Here is an 18,442-nt window from a genome sequence, read left to right as displayed (position 1 = left end):
AGAACTTGTTCTACAATCAACTGAATAATGTGATCATATATTTGAGATTCGAGCCGATATTACGCCACCTGGTATCGACGCTATCGATATTTGTGTCGATCCGCTTATCTCCAGCTTGCACGGCAGGTTAGTCAAGGCTGCAGGAGTGGAGCTGATACCAGGAGGCGCTTTTCGAAACTTACCTGCGTGCTTGTCTTTGGGTGTGTGTGAGTGTTTTTCCTCTTTTCAAGCGACCCCCCCCCCTCCTCCCACTCCCAGACGCAGCCGCAGCGGGAGTGGAGAAGTTTGATCCCCGCCATTCTGCACATGGACACAGGGGCTGTTTTACAGGAGAAGACGACGCGTTAAGAGGGAAAAGTGTTCCCATAAGGGAGGAGGGAAAGAGCAAGGCAGAAGATGGAAACCAATGGAATCGGTATGATATTCGAATCCGTCCTTTACGTTGGAATGCGGGTTGTTTTCAGGAAGAAATATGGGAGATTCCATTAAGCCCACCTGCTGGATTTCTTCTGACGGTTTTATACATTTTACGTTTTAAAGTCAGGAAAAGTGTGCCGGGGGGTGGGGGGGTTGAACTCTGCGAACACATTTTTGGTCGTGATCGTGAAATACGAGGTCTTCCTCTAAAAAAAAAAAAAAAAAAAAAAAAGTTTAACTCGTAATCATGCTAGCGGGCATGTGTTCCTGCCAGTCACCACAAGGGGCGCTAGTAAACTATTGACTGCAGGATACAGGCCCGAGCAAGAATCATGCTCATGAACTGGCTTGGATTTAGTTTTATTTATTTTATTTATTCCTGTAATATTACAGCTGTTTTTTATCATTTCTACTGTTGCCCCCCCTCTCTACAATTTTGTTTTTTCTCGTAATTTTATGACTTTATGTCCATAATTTTTTAACCTTATTACCATAACTCCCTCAATCCACATAAAAAATACAATAAAAAGTCTAAATGTTTCAATTTTCCACTTAAATAATTTTTGTAATTTTTTTGTTATTTCACTTTTGGTCCAAAAATTGCTACTTTTTACTTATTTTACTTTGGTTGCTTTTCATAATATTACAACTTAAAAAACATAATTTTTTTAAATAACACATATTTAAAAAAAAAATCCACTCTATTTTTCCTCCATAGTATGTTGAGTTTATTCTCTTTATTTCTTCTTTTTAATAGTTTAATGATAATAAATATTTTTGCTCAATTTTTTTATTTACATAATATTTTAACCATAATTTTTCCTCCATATTATGTTGAGTTTATTCTCGTAAAATTTTGACTTTTTTCCTCATCACAATACAACTTCTTTTTAATATTTTCATGATATTTTTGCTCATAATTTTTTATTTGCATAATATTTTAACCATATTTTTTTTGCAACCTATTTTTTAAAAAACTTTTAAAAAAATCAAAAAATATTTAAACGGTATACTTAAATAATTGTACATTTTCCATAATTTTATGACCTTATTCCCATAAAAATATAACTATCCCCTAAACCAGTGGTGGGCAAACTACGGCCCGGGGGCCACATGCGGCCCACCAAGTGTTTGAATCCGGCCCGCCAGTTGCTTTTTCAGTATTTCAACTTTTAACATACAAACTGGCAACATGTCTTATTTAGTCTTTTTTTTTTAAATGTAAAATTTAGTGACATAGTTTGATGTTTAAAGTGCTCCTGAAAAAAGCCACATGAGAACATACAGCTACAATTAGACAAATCATTCAAGGAAAATGTGTGTGTTAAATACATGTTCTGGCCCCCTGGACAATTTTGTTAACTGAATGCGGCCCACGAGTCAAAATATTTGCCCACCCCTGCCCTAAACTAATAAAAAAAAATTCTACTAAATTTTTTTCTACTATTTAATTTGTAACTTTCTACTTAAATTATCTTTGACTTTATTCCCATAATATTTTACTTTATTTCCATAATATTAGAACTTTTCTCATGATATTACAACAAAATTTTCCCCTTTTAATATTTCAACTTTACGTTACTAAAATCACATTATTCTAATTAAATTTAAAAAATTTTCTCGTTAGATTACAACTTGTATTATTTTTCCCTCTAAGCGACATAACATGAGCTATACGTATTCTTCCGCCAGGCACACTTACAGTAACGACTTTTTCTTTTTAATATTTTAATGATAATATTTTGTTCATAATTTTTTATTTGCATAATATTTTAATCAAATAATTTTTTTCTTAACCTATTTTTTCAAAAACTTAAAAAAATGTTTCCAAATATTTAAACTATACTTAAATAATTGTACATTTTCCTCATAATATTCTGACCTTATTCCCATAAAAATATAACTATCCCTTAAACTAATTAAAATAAATTCTACTTGTTTTTTTTCTACTACTTAATTGTTTTTTCTACTACTTATTTTTTTTACTTTCTACTTAAATTATCTTTGACTTTATTCCCATAATATTTTACTTTATTTCCATAATATTAGAACATTTCTCATGATATTACAACAAAATGTTCCCCTTTTAATATTTCAACTTTACGTTACTAAAATCACATTATTCTCATTAAATATTTTTTGTTTCCTTGTTAGATTACAACTTATATTATTTTTCCCCATAAGAGACATAACATGAGTTATACGTATTCTTCCACCAGGCACACTTACTGAAACTAGTTCTCTGTCCAATATCATTTTCATGTGCTGATATCACTACGCCGTCTTATATTGATGTATTTATGTCATGTTCAATTCAAAATACATCTAAAATATTTCTCCTGCGTTTTACTCAGATTATAATCACGCTGCACAAATGAAATTCAATGGTATCATCCCTGTAGTGACTTGCTATGGGATCGCTACCAAAATGGGAAGTCCCCCCCCCCCCCCTATGGCAGCCATATTAAAAAGTGAACTTTGAGTGGGGCTGGCACGACACGCCCCTCCCACGCGCCGCTTCCTCCTTACGCCTTGAGCACACAGCAGCAGCAGCAGCAGCAGCAGCAGCCTGGGGGAGGGAACTCGAACCCGCCATGGCGTGTCTGCGTAAACAAGGTGAAGTCAGCAGATCCCAGGAGTTGGTGCGCCGTGCCAGAACCCAGCAGGTGGTAGAAAAGAATGTCAGGCTCTTGGGTAGGATGTGTGTTTTTGGGCAGGCGTGTGGACCGGCGTTCCGTTTAAAGCAGTCGGGAATCTTACAGCGTTCCTCACCTCTCTCTATTTCTCGCAGGTATGGAGGGTGACGCTGATGTCCAGTTCCTCCTGCAGGGTGGAGACCTCCTCAAGGTTCGCTCCTCATCCTGGAAGAGAAGCCGTTACTTTAAACTCCAAGAGGACTGCAAGACCATGTGGCGGGAATCTAAAAGAACCTTCAGGAAGCATCGGACGTGTGAGTGTTTTAACCGATGTGGATTTTTCCATTTCCTGTTGTAAAGATGATCATTTCTAACGGTTGTTGGTCTTATCAGAGATAGCAGGTGATAAGTGATAAAAAGCCTTGTGGGCGTGTCATCATGGAGACAATGATTAAGGTCTCCTGGTGAAACTGTACCAGGTGCAGGTCCATGCGTTCTCCATATTGGTTCTCCGCGGTGGTGTCTTCATACAGCGCTGTGGAGGAATTTTGCGGAATTGTTGTCATTCAGTCACATTGGAGGCTTTTCCAGCATGAAGTACCTTTTTAAGATCATAGTATTCAGGTCAGGACTTTGACTAAGCCACTCTAAAGTCTTCATTTGGTTTTTGGTGGACTTGCTGGTGTGTTTTGGATCATTGTCCTGCTGAAGAACCCAACTTGGTTTCAGCTTGAGGTCACCAACAGATGGCCGGACATTCTCCTTTATCAGAATTCATGCTTCCATTTATCACGGCAAGTCTTCCAGGTCCTGAAGCAGCAAAACAGCCCCAGACCATCATACTGCCTCCACCATATTTTACTGTTGAGGTCACCAACAGATGGCCGGATGTCCTCCTTCATCAGAATTCATGCTTCCATTTATCACAGCAAGTCTTCCAGGTCCTGAAGCAGCAAAACAGGCCCAGACCATCACACTACCACCACCATATTTTACTGTTGAGGTCACCAACAGATGGCCGGACATTGTCCTTTATCAGAATTCTTGCTTCCATTTATCACAGGAAGTCTTCCAGGTTCTGAAGCAGCAAAACAGCCTAAGACCATCACACTACCACCACCATATTTTACTGTTGAGATCACCAACAGATGGTCGGACATTCTCCTTTATCAAAATTCATGGTTCCATTTATCACGGCAAGTCTACCAGGTCCCGAAGCAGCAAAACAGCCTCAGACCATCATACTGCCACCACCATATTTTTTTTGTTGAGGTCACCAACAGATGGCCGGACATTCTCCTTTATCAGAATTCATGGTTCCATTTATCACGGCAAGTCTTCCAGGTCCTGAAGCAGCAAAACAGCCCCAAACCATCACACTACCACCACCATATTTTACTGTTTTTCTGAAATGCCAGATGTAATGGGAAACACACATTTCAAAATGTTCAACTTTTGCCTCCTCAGACCACAGAGTATTTCTCCCAAAGGTCTTGATGTGGTTCTGGTCTTGGAACTCGTTTTTTTTCCCAGCGTCATTCCGATGATGGAGTTATAAACACTGACTTTAACTGAGGCCTGCAGTTCTTTGGATGTTGTTGTGGGGTCTTTTGTGACCTCTTGGATGAGTCGTCTTGGGGTCATTTTGATTGGCCGGACACTCCTGAGAAGGTTCACCACTTTTCCATGTTTTGACCATTTGTGGATAATGGCTCTTACTGTGGTTTGCTAGAGTCACAAAGCTTTAGAAATGACTTTATAACCTTGACCAATCACTTTTTCACATTTGTATTATGTAGGTTTGGATTTTTTCCTCCCTACATAATAAAAAGTTTCATAAAAAAATGCATTTTATGTTTGATTGTGTTGTCATTGACTAATATTTAAATGTGTGTGATGACCTACTGGGCTTTGTGTGTACGTAGTCTCCCTGGACGACATAGCGGTGGTGCGGCTGGGTCGTCAGACGGAGGGCCTAAAGAAGTACACAGACCAGCAGGTGGAGGACTGCTGCTTCGCGATCGTTTTCAAGGACCATCGCAAGAACCTGGACCTCATCGCCAGCTCTCAGGACGAGGCCAAGCAGTGGGTCAGCAGCCTGCAGAAAATGATGGCCAGCAGAAACAACCTCAACCAGCAGCAGAAGGCGGAACAGTATCCTTATCGTGGACTTGTAGCTGTCCCAGGTACCGTCACGTTCTTGGTTATCCACATAGGAGTTAGGGTTCCGGTTTAGAACAATACACTCCATGCTTACTTCAAGCAAGGGGCGGAGCCTGTCCCGGTTGCCAATGAGTGGCAATAAAGCCAACACTCTCAACTATTGCCACAGTGCCCTCGCCCTGCACAATCTAATCTCGGACCCAATATGATCAATATGGCAACCCAAATATCAGTAACGCCTCTGCATCACTGACACCCACAGCCACCTTCTGGTGTGTTTACTTACATAAGGGGTGTCCAAGATGTGCCTTGAAGGAAAAAAAGCTTTTCCAAGAAGAAGAGCAGAAAGAAATGGCAAACACTAGCTGCTATTTTAGTTGAATAAAGTCAAAATATTAAAAAAAATAGTAATAGTAATAAAAGTAATTTTAGTAGCATAGACCTGAAATGTTAAAGAAAAAAATATATATTGTTACAAGTAATAATGTGAGAAACAAACAAAAGACAATAAAGTTGCAATTTTTGGAAACTTATTAAAAATATTTATATTTTTATATTATTTTATATTATTTTTATATTATTACAGGAATAAAGTCATAATATTCAAAGTAAGGTGAAATGTATTTTTTTAAACACAAATGGAAAAAAATAACTAATGTCTAAATATTAAAAAGTTGTCTTCTAATGAGGAAAAAGTCATAATTTGATGAGAATAAACATGAGGAAATATGAGGAAAATAATGTAATTTTAGCAGGATAGCTAGAGTTAAAATATTAAAATAAAATACTTATTTTAAGTAATAATAATAGTAACAGAACCCTATGAAGTTGTATTTTTAGGAAATGTATTTTTCCCCAAAATCTGGTTTTCTCACGTTTTTAGTCGGGAACTGATATTTTCCTGAAACGTACCTATGTTCTAATGCTGATTACTTTGGAATGGAAAAGGGTAGAAGCAAAATTTTTTGTTATGTTGAGAGACGGCAGTCTAGTCTTTGTTTTGGTACTTCCATGTTTATGTAGCCATAGAACAAAACACTCTGTGTGCCTTGAAAGAACGGGTCAATACGTTTTTTTTAAAGTAATAATAATAGTAACAGAACCCAATGAAGTTGTATTTTTAGGAAATGTACCTTTTCCCCAAATCTGTTTTTCTCAGGTTTTTAGTCAGGAACTGATATTTTCCTGAAACTTACCTATGTTCTAATGCTGTAGCCATCGAACAAAACACCTTGAAAGAACGGGTCAATACGTTTTTTAAGTAATAATAATAGAAACAGAACCTAATGAAGTTGTATTTTTTCCCAAAATCTGTTTTTCTCATGTTTTTAGTCAGGAACTGATATTTTCCTGAAACGTACCTATGTTCTAATGCTGTAGCCATCGAACAAAACACCTTGAAAGAACGGGTCAATACGTTTTTTTAAGTAATAATAATAGAAACAGAACCTAATGAAGTTGTATTTTTTCCCAAAATCTGTTTTTCTCATGTTTTTAGTCGGGAACTGATATTTTCCTGAAACTTACCTATGTTCTAATGCTGTAGCCATCGAACAAAACACCTTGAAAGAACGGGTCAATACGTTTTTTAAGTAATAATAATAGAAACAGAACCTAATGAAGTTGTATTTTTTCCCAAAATCTGTTTTTCTCATGTTTTTAGTCGGGAACTGATATTTTCCTGAAACGTACCTATGTTCTAATGCTGTAGCCATCGAACAAAACACCTTGAAAGAACGGGTCAATACGTTTTTTAAGTAATAATAATAGAAACAGAACCTAATGAAGTTGTATTTTTTCCCAAAATCTGGTTCTCTCATGTTTTTAGTCGGGAACTGATATTTTCCTGAAACTTACCTATGTTCTAATGCTGTAGCCATCGAACAAAACACCTTGAAAGAACGGATCAAAATTGTCTAAAATCAGCCGGGCCTGACTTCATCTGTGCTGAAACGTTTAGTTGCAGAATGACTGCCTAAAAAAAAAAACGTTATTTCCCAACACATGACATAATGTGTTGCATGTTTTGTTCTGCAACCAGACTGGTTACTAAGTTCAGCGTGCCTGCAACACAGTGTCAATATTTACCCAGCCCCAGGGGTAGAATGACAATAAAAACCTCAGCAGGTGTATTTCTGATGGAAGATGGAGTTTCTATTATCGGGAAAAATCCGTACTTGCCTTACATGAAACCCTTTCCCAGCTGGATCTTCAGCTGCATGAGCAAAGCCGACAAGAATAAAGACGACAAGCTGAGCAAGTCGGAGGTCAATAGTTTCATGCGCCTCATCAACATTGACGTGGAGGACAGCTACGCCGACATGCTCTTTGAGGTAACGCCTGTGAATAACATATCGATTGGTACAATGCATGTCATGTGACTTTTATATATCAAACAGAAATGTGACAAATCCAAGTCCGGGTACCTGGCTGGAGAGGAGATCAAAGATTTCTATGAGCTACTGACGTACCGGGAGGAAATTGATGTCATCTACCAGGCGTACGCCAAGTCGGCAGGCTTCATGAGCGCTGAGGACCTAGTGGAGTTCCTGCTGAAGGAGCAGAGAGAGAAGGCCACGCTGGCTGAGGCGCGCCAGATTATACACAAGTTTGAGCTGGATGAAAAAGGTCCGACCGCCCCTAATCGAGAGATCATTGATTCTATAGCGTTGATGTGGAAAACTGACTGGAAGTCTGGACCAGTTTTCCAGAAGATGTGACAGAAGCCGTGCTAATATGATCTTCCTTGCTGGAAAAAAAAGGCAGTCGAGTATGCGAACTTACACTCTTTGTATGTTTGTGTTTTTCCAGCCAAGGAGAAGAATGTGTTGACCAAAGACGGCTTCCTCGTTTACCTGCACCATCCCGACGCCCTCATCGCCAACCCAGACCACAAGGTGGTGTACCAGGACATGAGCCAGCCTCTCAACCACTACTTCATCTCCTCCTCACACAACACCTACCTCACGGAGGATCAGCTTAAAGGGCCGAGCAGCACAGAGGCTTATGTCAGGTGACTTCTGCCCCGTCGTGTCTTTTGTTTTGAAGGGGAAGTTAGACCTCCCTTTTGGAGGGTTTTGATTGGCTGCCTGAGAGCCTCTTATGTTAACTGTATATTCATTCACCTATGTCACGGGGTGTCCAAAGTATTTTTTGGGGAGGACTGTGGTAATAATTTATAATCTATATATATATATATAATGACTGAAAAAAATTATTTAATTATAAATTATATATTACATTATATATTATTTCCATATATAATAAGAATAATTTATTTCATATATACATATATACACACACATATATAATTTATAATATATACATTTTATAATTATATATTATGTATTATTCCCATATATAATGATAAGAATAATTTATTTTATATATATTACATATAATTTAATATATACATTTTAAATATTACATAGAATTTATAATATATACATTTTATAATATAAATTCTATATTATTCCCATACAATAATCATAATTTATTATATATATATTATAATACTATATATAATAAATTATTCCTATATATGGGAATATATAATATATATTTTTTTATTATAAATTGTATATTAAGGCTCCAGCACCCCCCGCGACCCTTGACGAAAAGCGGTACAAAATGAATGAAATTATATATTAAATTATTAGATATTATTCCCATATATAAAAAATAATAATTTATTGTATATATTATAAATTATATTATAAAATATTATATAATAATCATTTATTATATATTATAATATATAATTTATAATATATAATAAATTATATATGGGAATTATATATAATAATATAATATATAATTTATAATTATAAAAGAAAATACATTTTTTTAAAGTCCTAATAATAGAAATTAAACAACAAATAGTTAATAGTTTAGCCTTGTTTTAGCTCTGAATGAATGTTTGGATATTGTATTTTAATGCATCGTTTACTCTGTTTTTACTCTATTTTTATTACTTTTTTCTCTACTGTAAAGCATCTGAGTACTCTGAAAAACGCTATAAAAATAAAATGTATTATTATTATTAAAATAGGTTAGTCATATAGACAAGAATAAATTTGGAAAAAGAACGAAATGAAACTATTGTGTCTCTCAGGGCGCTGCTGAAGGGCTGCCGCTGCGTGGAGCTGGACTGCTGGGACGGTTCAGACGACGAGCCGGTCGTTTACCACGGCTACACGCTTACCTCCAAGATCCTCTTCAAGGACGCCATTAAAGCCATCAAGGACTACGCCTTTAAGGTGCGCCTTAGTATCATCACACCTTCTCCCCAAATCAAACCACTCTTTGTCTTAGACATCTGAATATCCGGTCATCCTCTCCTTGGAGAACCACTGCAGTGTGGCGCAGCAGGAAGTCATGGCACATCACATGGCTTCCATCTTGGGCAGCGCGTTGGTCACGTCGCCACTCGGGGAAGGCATGCCCACAAATTTCCCTTCTCCTGAGGTGAGTTTCTGTCGATTTTAGTGTTGACAATAAATAAATAGTGTAATAAACCTGTGGCTTGATCAACAAATAGTGCACAGAACTTCTTCATTTGTATTACCATGACTTTGTACCTTTCTTTTGCTGCTGTAGATCTGGAATTTCCCCCTTTATCTTGTCTGATCTTAAAAAGGTGACGATGCCTCCTCCTCACTGTGCCCCCATGTTTCCATCTAGGACCTGAAGGGGAAGTTCTTGATCAAAGCCAAGCGGTTGAACAAACTAGAGGCCACTTTTGCTACCGAGGCTTTGGCTGCTGATGACTCTGAAGTCACAGAAGAAGAAGAATCAGACGACGAGGAGGAACCGGAGGAAGAACAGCGTAAGGTCAGTTTGGGGCGGATAAGAGGGATGTTTTTTTTTTTTTTTTGGTGGAGAATTTGAATTGTATTTATTTTGAATGAAACATGCAGCAGAAAAAGAAACTGAAGCTTGCAAAAGTGCTGTCCGACATGGTGATCTACTGCAAGAGCGTCCACTTTCACGGCTTTGAGGACGCTAGGAGAAACCTGAGCTTCTACGAGATGTCGTCCTTTAAGGAGAAAAAGGCCATTGAACTGGCAGAGGAGTCGGGTAAGGAAGACGCAAACATTGTGAACATGGTAAAAAAAAAAAGTGACACAAGCAACAAATTGCAGAAAACGATATACCTAAGAAATATACAAACATGTCCCAATACGGGTTTAACATGAAATAAAAACAACTATTTTAATACAAAGCCTTTCATTTAAAGACAAGCGACATGGAAAACTAATGGATGATGCTGTAATGCTGCCTCTATCCATCAGAGGAGGCCAGAGGGAGGCTGACATCATTGCAGCACCCCAGGCACCAATGAATGTTGAGCTTTTTTTCATTTAAAAATCATATTGGTACTTGTATTGTATATTTTTTAGGTATACTTTGAGTGTTAAGTCGCCGTGTGATGAGTTTAGTGTTCCTTGTAAAATGACACCGTGAGTCCCACTGTTATATTGAGTAATGATTCCTGCCATTTCTATGAGAATAACACCGCAATATTATGAGGACAAATAACATTTTAGTAGAAGAAAATTTTAATATTAAATATAACAAAAATATAATTGTAATAATAAATATAAATAAAATATTAAAATATTAAATATTAAATTATTCTGGGAAAAAATTAATTAAAATTTTTGGAATATTTTGTTGCGTGAAAAGTTATACTATAAGTCAAATTATTGTGGAAATTAAGTCAGAATTACGAGAGGAAAATTTACAAGAAGAAAGTTGAAATAATTGATGGGGGAAAAAATGCAGAAATTATGAAAAAAACAGCTCGTAATATTATGTGTTTTTAAAAGTTTTTCATTTTAGTAGCCGTGCAGGTTTGGTTCAGTTTAGTACCAAATGTGAAAATTGTAAATAGTTCATGTGTAAAATATTTTTTTAAAAGGTTATTTTCATGTAAACAACAATTTTTGTGTTATGTTGTGAAAGTTTATGTTAAAGTGATATTTTGCTTAAACCTACCTCTAGTATGTTCTACTGCTGATTACTAAATATCGGGAAAAGGTAGAAAGATGTGTAATATTTCTTTTGGTATATACCATGTCTTTATAGCCTGAGAATATTCTGTGTGCCTTCAAAAATCAGTCCAAATAATCTAGGACTGAATGAGTTAAATATACTAAAACCAATCCAATGTAGCTCAATATATCCTTGTTGCATGTGTTGCATTGTTTACAAAATACAGAGAGCCAATAAAAAAAAAATTAAAAAAAAACAAGCTGTGGACTGAAAATGGCCTCCAGGCTGCACTTTGGACTCCCCTCTAGCAATGCAATCTCCGAAGACAATGCCATAATCACTGATGCTTCTCTAGGAAAATAGTCCGATATTCAAACATTCCCACAATAAGAAACATTATTCAATGAATGTGTGTGTGTGTGTGTGTGTGTGTTCCTACAGCAAATGCTTACGTCATTCATAATGTGGACAAGCTGAGTCGCATCTATCCGGCCGGCTCCAGGACAGACTCCTCCAACTACAACCCCGTGCCTCTCTGGAACGCCGGCTGCCAAATCGGTACGCAATATGTTCTACGATACACACTCTTGATGTGAACGATAATTAGGACCAGTTGGATGGTGAGGAGGTTCTAAGTAGCGCTTCAAAATGTAAAAGGAAGAAATGGGAGTAAGACCAAAAAAAGCAGTCAGTAAGGACTGAAGATGGTTTGACTGAAGACCTCATAGCTAGGAGATCAGGGTTCAATTCCACCCTCGGCCATCTCTGTGTGGAGTTTGCATGTTCTCCCCCGTGCATGCGTGGGTTTTCTCCGGTTTCCTCCCACATTCCAAAAACATGCTAGGTTAATTAGCGACTCCAAATTGTCCATAGGTATGAATGTGAGTGTGAATGGTTGTTTGTCTATATGTGCCCTGTGATTGGCTGGCCACCAGTCCAGGGTGTACCCCGCCTCTCGCCTGAAGACAGCTGGGATAGGCTCCTGCACCCCCCCCCCCCACCCTCGGGACGAAAAACGGTAGTAAATGAATGAATCTACTGTCTGGAACTGATCCAGACCCAAATGTTCTCCATTGGATTTAGATCAGGGGAACATACAGGATGGTCCAAAAGAGTGAGCTTATTCCTTAGTCATGAGGGATCCCCCCCGCTCCTCGCAACATCTCCACATAGCCGGCTGCCGTTAGACGCCCCTGCACAATGTCCAATGTTTGTTGTTCCTATCTTGAAGATGATGAAGATGTTTGAAGATGTTTTTAGTTCTTAAAAGCCCCTACAACCTGCAACATCTCCACATAGCCGGCTGCCATTAGACGCCCCTGCACAAGCTGAAGCTCCATTGTTGCACCCTAGAGAATTACAGCTTTCTATGTCCAATGTTTGGTGTTCCTATCTTGAAGGCGATGAAGATGTTTGAAGATGTTTTTAGTTCTTAAAAGCCTTCACTGGCAGATGGCGTCTAATGGTTCTGGGACGGCATTGGGCGCCAGTAATAATCTTCATTTGGGGCCGAGGATCAGTAGAATCGGGATCTTTTGAAGAAGTTTCGAATTACTGCCTCCAATCTCAGCAATGGAGATAAAAAATCTCACCGTGCTTAAAGACAGAAAGCTTTTCTGCCTTTGCCATCGAGGATTTAAAAGAATTTGGAAGCTCTACGTAGAACCTCGTGAAATCCCAGAATGCAATTTGTCAATTCTTGCAACTTTTCAACCGATCTTAACATTTTAATCCGGACCATGTGACCAAACAAACTGAATGCCATTCTCATCTTTGCCCCTCCCAGTGGCTTTGAACTTTCAGACCAGTTGCTCAGACATGGATTTAAACCAGGGCCGCTTCCTCGTTAACGGACAGAGCGGCTACATCCTAAAACCGGCCTACATGAGGAACAGAGTCACGGACTTCGACCCGATCACCCTGACCCGAGGAGACTGGCTGAAGCACAAGACGCTTCACATCATGGTCAGTACTCGGCAGCTTGAAGGAAGCCTTGGAGGGGGGCGGGCGGTAGGTGGGTGGGTTAGGGCTAAGCAAATCAAGCGCCCCTTTTTTTCAAAAGAAGAATTGGCGAGTTTTTCCATGTTGCCTTTTAAAAATCTTTCAATAGCCACATTTACATGAAGAGTTTTTCTCTTTCCGAATGGAATCTTTCCGAAAGCAATGGTATACATGGAAAGGAATATTCCAATCGCGTGTCTACATGCGCCGCTATAATCAACCAGAATAGTCAATGGGGCATGCACAGTAAAACATAAACACCAACACCAACATCACATGAGACTGGGCCGCATCAGGTTTTCCAAAAAAAAACAAAAAAATTTAAAAACTTCACTTTGGTTCCAATTTTACAAGAAAAGCTCTGATAAAACATTCCACTGTTCTCAAATATCTTAATTTTTATTTTTCTACACAAAATAAGATGAAAAATAAATAAACAAATCAAGAGTAAAGAAAATCAGTAATAAATAAATATAATAATAATAATAATAAAAACATAAGAAACCACATATAGTTGGTGGGTAGACAAATATTTTTTTTCAGATTAAAATGAACAAAGCATTATTAGAGCCCTGTAGACATGACAAAACACGACTATAGTCACATTTATACTCTTTTTATTTACAACATATTGCGCAACTGCAGGGTCTTGAGACACATGCTAACTCGCAAACTAGAGAGCTAGCGGCCTAAACGGTAGCCTTCAAGTTATTTCCTTTAAACTTAAATAGCCAAAAACTTACCACTTCCACACGGATAGGGAGGATAACTATTAACAGTTATTTAACCTTTAAGATGAACGTTAATCAAACATAATAATTTTTTCTGGGTACATGATACCATACAGCATCCATATCAAACTTGCGCGGGCCGCACTAACATTAAACTTTCATATCAAGGCAGGGGGCCTCAAACTAGTGTCCTGCGGGCCACATTTGGCCCGCGGGGCCGCGTGTTTGAGCCCCCTGTTTTATATAGATATTGTATTTTCTTTTTTAATAAAAGTGGACTTGTGAATGGTGTATAGAAGGGTTTAGATTCTGTTCCAAAGATGGCGGTCAACTTTCCGTTTGAGCGGTTACAAGATACCTCAATCGGATTGGGGAAAGGAATATTCCACCCCTGTGAATCCGATTATATATTTATTCGGATTTTCTTTCGGAATGAGGCAAATAACCCAAATGGAATTGGGTTATTCGGGTCCATGTATACGTGGCTAATATGTTTACATACAAAAGCAAAGCCCTTTTGTACCCAAAATGAATCATCTATGATGTAACGTATGCTCACATGTCAACAGGTCATATCGGCTCAGCAGCTCCCCAAAGTAAACAAGAAGAAGTCGTCCATCGTGGACCCGCTGGTGAAGGTGGAAGTGTACGGCGTGCCGGCTGACACGGCTGCCAAAGAAACCAGCACCGTGGAAAACAACGGTAGCGTTCTTCTTGGACTGGCTTCATAGAGTGTACTTTTAGTTCTAGCCCTAAATCAGGGGTGTCCAACGTGTGGTCTGGGGGCCACATGTCACCTGTATCGTGTCTCAAAAATGGTATTTCACGACAAAACTGAAAAAATGTAAATACAACAGCAGCAAAAATGGAAAAAAACATTTTACACAAGAATAAAGTCTGAATACTAGTAGAAAAAAAAAATAATATAACAGGAATATGACATTATATTGTAAGAATTTTTGGGGGGTTGAAATAAATAAATAATATGGAAACAAAGTCAAAATATTTTGGGCACACCAATATATAAGAAGTAAAGGAAGTGGTCTTATTTTAATGAGAAATAAGTCACAAATTTACAAGAATAATCTCATAATATTCTCACAAAAAAATAACATTAATAGGAAGTGGCAATTCTACGAGAATAATCATCCCTTTTCTTCTTCTTATAGGTTTTAACCCAGAATGGAATGAAAATTTCCAGTTTGACATCTACGTTCCGGAGCTCGCCTTGGTGCGCTTCCTGGTGGAGGATCACGACTCCACATCTGATAATGAATTTGTTGCGCAGTACACACTTCCACTCAACAGTTTAAAGATGGGTAAGTCCTCTGGCGGTGCTTTGTAACTTCGTACTTGAAAAGGTTGGAGGGCCCCACACTGGGGGGAAAAAAAACACAGAATTCCGAGGCAGTTTTGGCTTTCTTTTAATATATTTAAAAATGAGCAAATAAAAAATATATATATTAAACTATATATATTAAACAACACTCCTATTTCTTTTCTGAGGAAAAGTGGCCTATTTTCACAAAAAATATATTTAAATATATTTAAAATATATATGTAAAAATAAATATATATTATATTTTTTGAATATATATTTTAAATATTTAAATATATATTTTTTGTAAAATATAAAAATGTATAAATATCACGTGATTAAGATTGTACCATTCTGACTAGATGCGGGGGGGTTGGCTTTTTCTTTTAATATATTTAAAAATGAGCAAATAAAAAAATACATATTTATATTAAACAACACTCCTATTTCTTTTCTGAGGAAAAGTGGCCTATTTTCACAAAAAAATATATTTAGATATATTTAAAATATATATGTAAAAATATATATATTGTATATTTTTTGAATATATATTTTAAATATTTAAATATATTTTTTGTAAAATATAAAAATGTATAAATATCACCGACATACATTCTTACACACAATGTCTTTTTTTTATAATAAGTACCCTATTTAGATAGAAAAACAATCCAATTTGTGCAATTTTTTTGTAAAATATAAAAATGTAAAAATATATACATATATTATATATTTTTTGAATATATATTTTAAATATATTTAAATATTTTTGTGTAATTTTCACAAAAATTTTAAAAATATTCTATAGATATGTATATATATATTATATATTTTTTTCATATATATTTAAAATATTTTTTGTGAAAATAGGCCACTTATTTATATATATATATATATATATATATATATATATATAATATACATAAAATATATTTATTTTTATTTTAAATATATATTTAAATATAATTTTTTCTCCTCAGAAAAGAAATAGGAGTGTTGTTTAATAAGGACACTAATTCTGACTGGTTGGAGCTGCTATGTCAGCCACTGATAACTTCCACTGCCACTGTTCTTCTTCCAGAACATTCTAACATGTAATAAACTGGTAATGTTTTGTATCCACATACTAACTACGCCGTGTTCTCACACAGGATACAGACACATGCCTCTGCTCAATAAAAACGGTGACGTCATCCCCGCGGCGGCACTCTTTGTACACGTCATGGTCATCGATGCTGAGTGAAAACCCCACCGGCCCGCCAGATCAACATTTGACAGTCTTTTTTTTTTTTTTTGCGATTTCATTCTTTTTTTTTCTAATACGTATGACTTGATAGATCAACCACTATGATTTCACCAGAGAAATCCTTTCAAAAATGCCACATTCTATGATGAAACACATTACATTGTCATTTATAATCACTTTAGTTTAATTTTAGGTGCACTATTTTGGAATGAGTACCTTCAGTCACATCTGATTTTTTTTTTTTTGCATTATGACTAAAAGAACACCGACAAGAACACTTTTTGTTTGCTTAGCTCTGCCACATTGCGGCTTCATGTACAACATTTTATGACGTCGGGAAGTGGCCAGCCAATCACAGGGCAGATTTAGACCAATCACCATTCACCTCCACCTAACCTAGCATACATATATTTGGAATGTGGGGAGAAGTCACGCAGGAAGAATATAATGTGAGGTCTGGTGGAGGAAAACGCTAGGCATTAACCCTTTTAAAGCACGAACAGCCGTTTGGTTGCAGCGGCAGAGGCGGGAGAAGTTGACAAAACAGTGCCATCAAGTGGTCAAATGACGCTAGGGCGTTCAAGCCATTTTTCCACCTCAAAGAACCCCCATGCCCAGTGGGTCGTTTTGATGCTTTTATGAAAACATTATGCGGATGAAAAATTTTTTTTGCAGTTTTTCTTATTCAAACCAGTTTTTAGTATCTATATTTAGGCCCAGCTCGAAATAAAACCCAAGCTTTTTCAACTCTATTGTTGTGTTTTGTTTCCGCTCTGCACAGGTAGAAACAGGAAGTACAATGCTCTCAATGTTAACAGTTCTCCGTGATCTCGCAAAACTTCGTCCCTTTAATTCAAAACCACAAAAAATGTTCCCTTAGGGGCTTCAATGGTGACACACACATATCTGTGGGCACACAACAGAAAATTTACATAACATAGGAAACACGTAACTTGAAAAATAACTTGCTTAAACTCTTAGCTAACTCGTTTCTTGCCACAGCCAATGTACGGATATAAAATGAACAGCCTTACCTGTTTTTAATGATACACTATCGATGGTTGTCGTGTGGTATGTAAAAAGCTCCTGACTTTCTGGAGTCACCTTCTCAAAATACTTCCAGTTCCACATTTATACACCATATTTTTGTTTTAGCCTTTATAAGCTAATATGTCCGTCGATGTCGACAGGTCTTCTTCAAAGCTTTCAAAGCTCGCGCTCGCCTCAGTTCCTTTGGATTGTACCACTGAAGTGGGTGGTTCTATTCGTGAGTGGTAAGTATGACTCTTCTATTTTAAAACACACGTCATTGTAAATTCTTTATTAGCACAAATTTTATTGTTTTTTTATCTAAATAGGATACTTATTATAAAAACAAAGACATTGTGTGTAAGAATGTATGTCCCAATCCCCCCCGTATCTAGTCAGAATGGTACAATCTTAATCACGTGATATTTATACTCCAATCGCATGTAGAGCTGAGCCGTACGTCAACGTCGCCACCATATTGGATGTGTCAAGGCTGCGTTCTAAATGAATATACTGTAGCGACCCCGATGTGTTCCTGTTCACATGTCGTGTCCCAGAGTGTATAACCTTTCCGGGTGGCCGCGAATGCACCAGGGGGTGGGGGCGTGTCGTGGTGAGAGAACCAGGAAGTAGCTACTGTTGTGGTTGATGGCGTCTTAGTAGTGTGGTTACAGCCGACAGTAGGTATTGTTTTGCAATAAAAAAGCTTGTTATTGACCACAGTCGTAGCCACAAACACAAAAACTTGTTTCAATGAAGCCTTTATTATGGAAAGTAAAACAAAAAAAGAAGATGCTTAGGGTGACAACACACACTCAAACCAAATAAGAATTGAAAAGTGTTCCAACAAAGTGACAATTTGACCACCCCTGGAAAAATAAACCAACCAAAGAGGGGAGAAGAA

The 18,442-nt window shown here is 37.1% G+C and overlaps 1 protein-coding gene across 3 annotated transcripts; it reads left to right on the top strand.

Moving 5' to 3' along the window:
- Positions 1 to 245: 245 nt before the first annotated feature.
- On the top strand, positions 246 to 17,256 carry LOC131125343 (1-phosphatidylinositol 4,5-bisphosphate phosphodiesterase delta-1). 3 transcript variants are annotated; one of them, XM_058066801.2, is made up of 15 exons: positions 246 to 415; positions 3,209 to 3,367; positions 4,979 to 5,207; positions 7,420 to 7,549; positions 7,616 to 7,844; positions 8,028 to 8,229; positions 9,331 to 9,475; positions 9,531 to 9,683; positions 9,900 to 10,049; positions 10,136 to 10,295; positions 11,655 to 11,771; positions 13,000 to 13,178; positions 14,515 to 14,647; positions 15,115 to 15,264; positions 16,415 to 17,256. In XM_058066801.2, exons 1-15 carry the CDS (start codon positions 397 to 399, stop codon positions 16,504 to 16,506), a joined length of 2,247 nt encoding a protein of 748 aa, XP_057922784.2. In that variant the 5' UTR covers positions 246 to 396; the 3' UTR covers positions 16,507 to 17,256. The 3 variants fall into 3 exon arrangements, with proteins under 3 accessions (XP_057922784.2, XP_057922783.2, XP_057922782.2); XM_058066800.2 differs by lacking the exon at positions 246 to 415 and adding an exon at positions 2,992 to 3,111 and having other exon boundaries at positions 10,139 to 10,295; XM_058066799.2 differs by lacking the exon at positions 246 to 415 and adding an exon at positions 2,992 to 3,111.
- Positions 17,257 to 18,442: the final 1,186 nt, after the last annotated feature.

Source organism: Doryrhamphus excisus, linkage group LG6 (genome assembly GCF_037039965.1).
Source record: "Doryrhamphus excisus strain RoL-2023G ecotype Guam linkage group LG6, RoL_Dexc_Guam_v1.1, whole genome shotgun sequence".
NCBI classification, from domain to species: domain Eukaryota; kingdom Metazoa; phylum Chordata; class Actinopteri; order Syngnathiformes; family Syngnathidae; genus Doryrhamphus; species Doryrhamphus excisus.
Note: the sequence above shows the minus strand (reverse complement) of the source record. Positions and strands in the feature narration are given on the sequence as shown.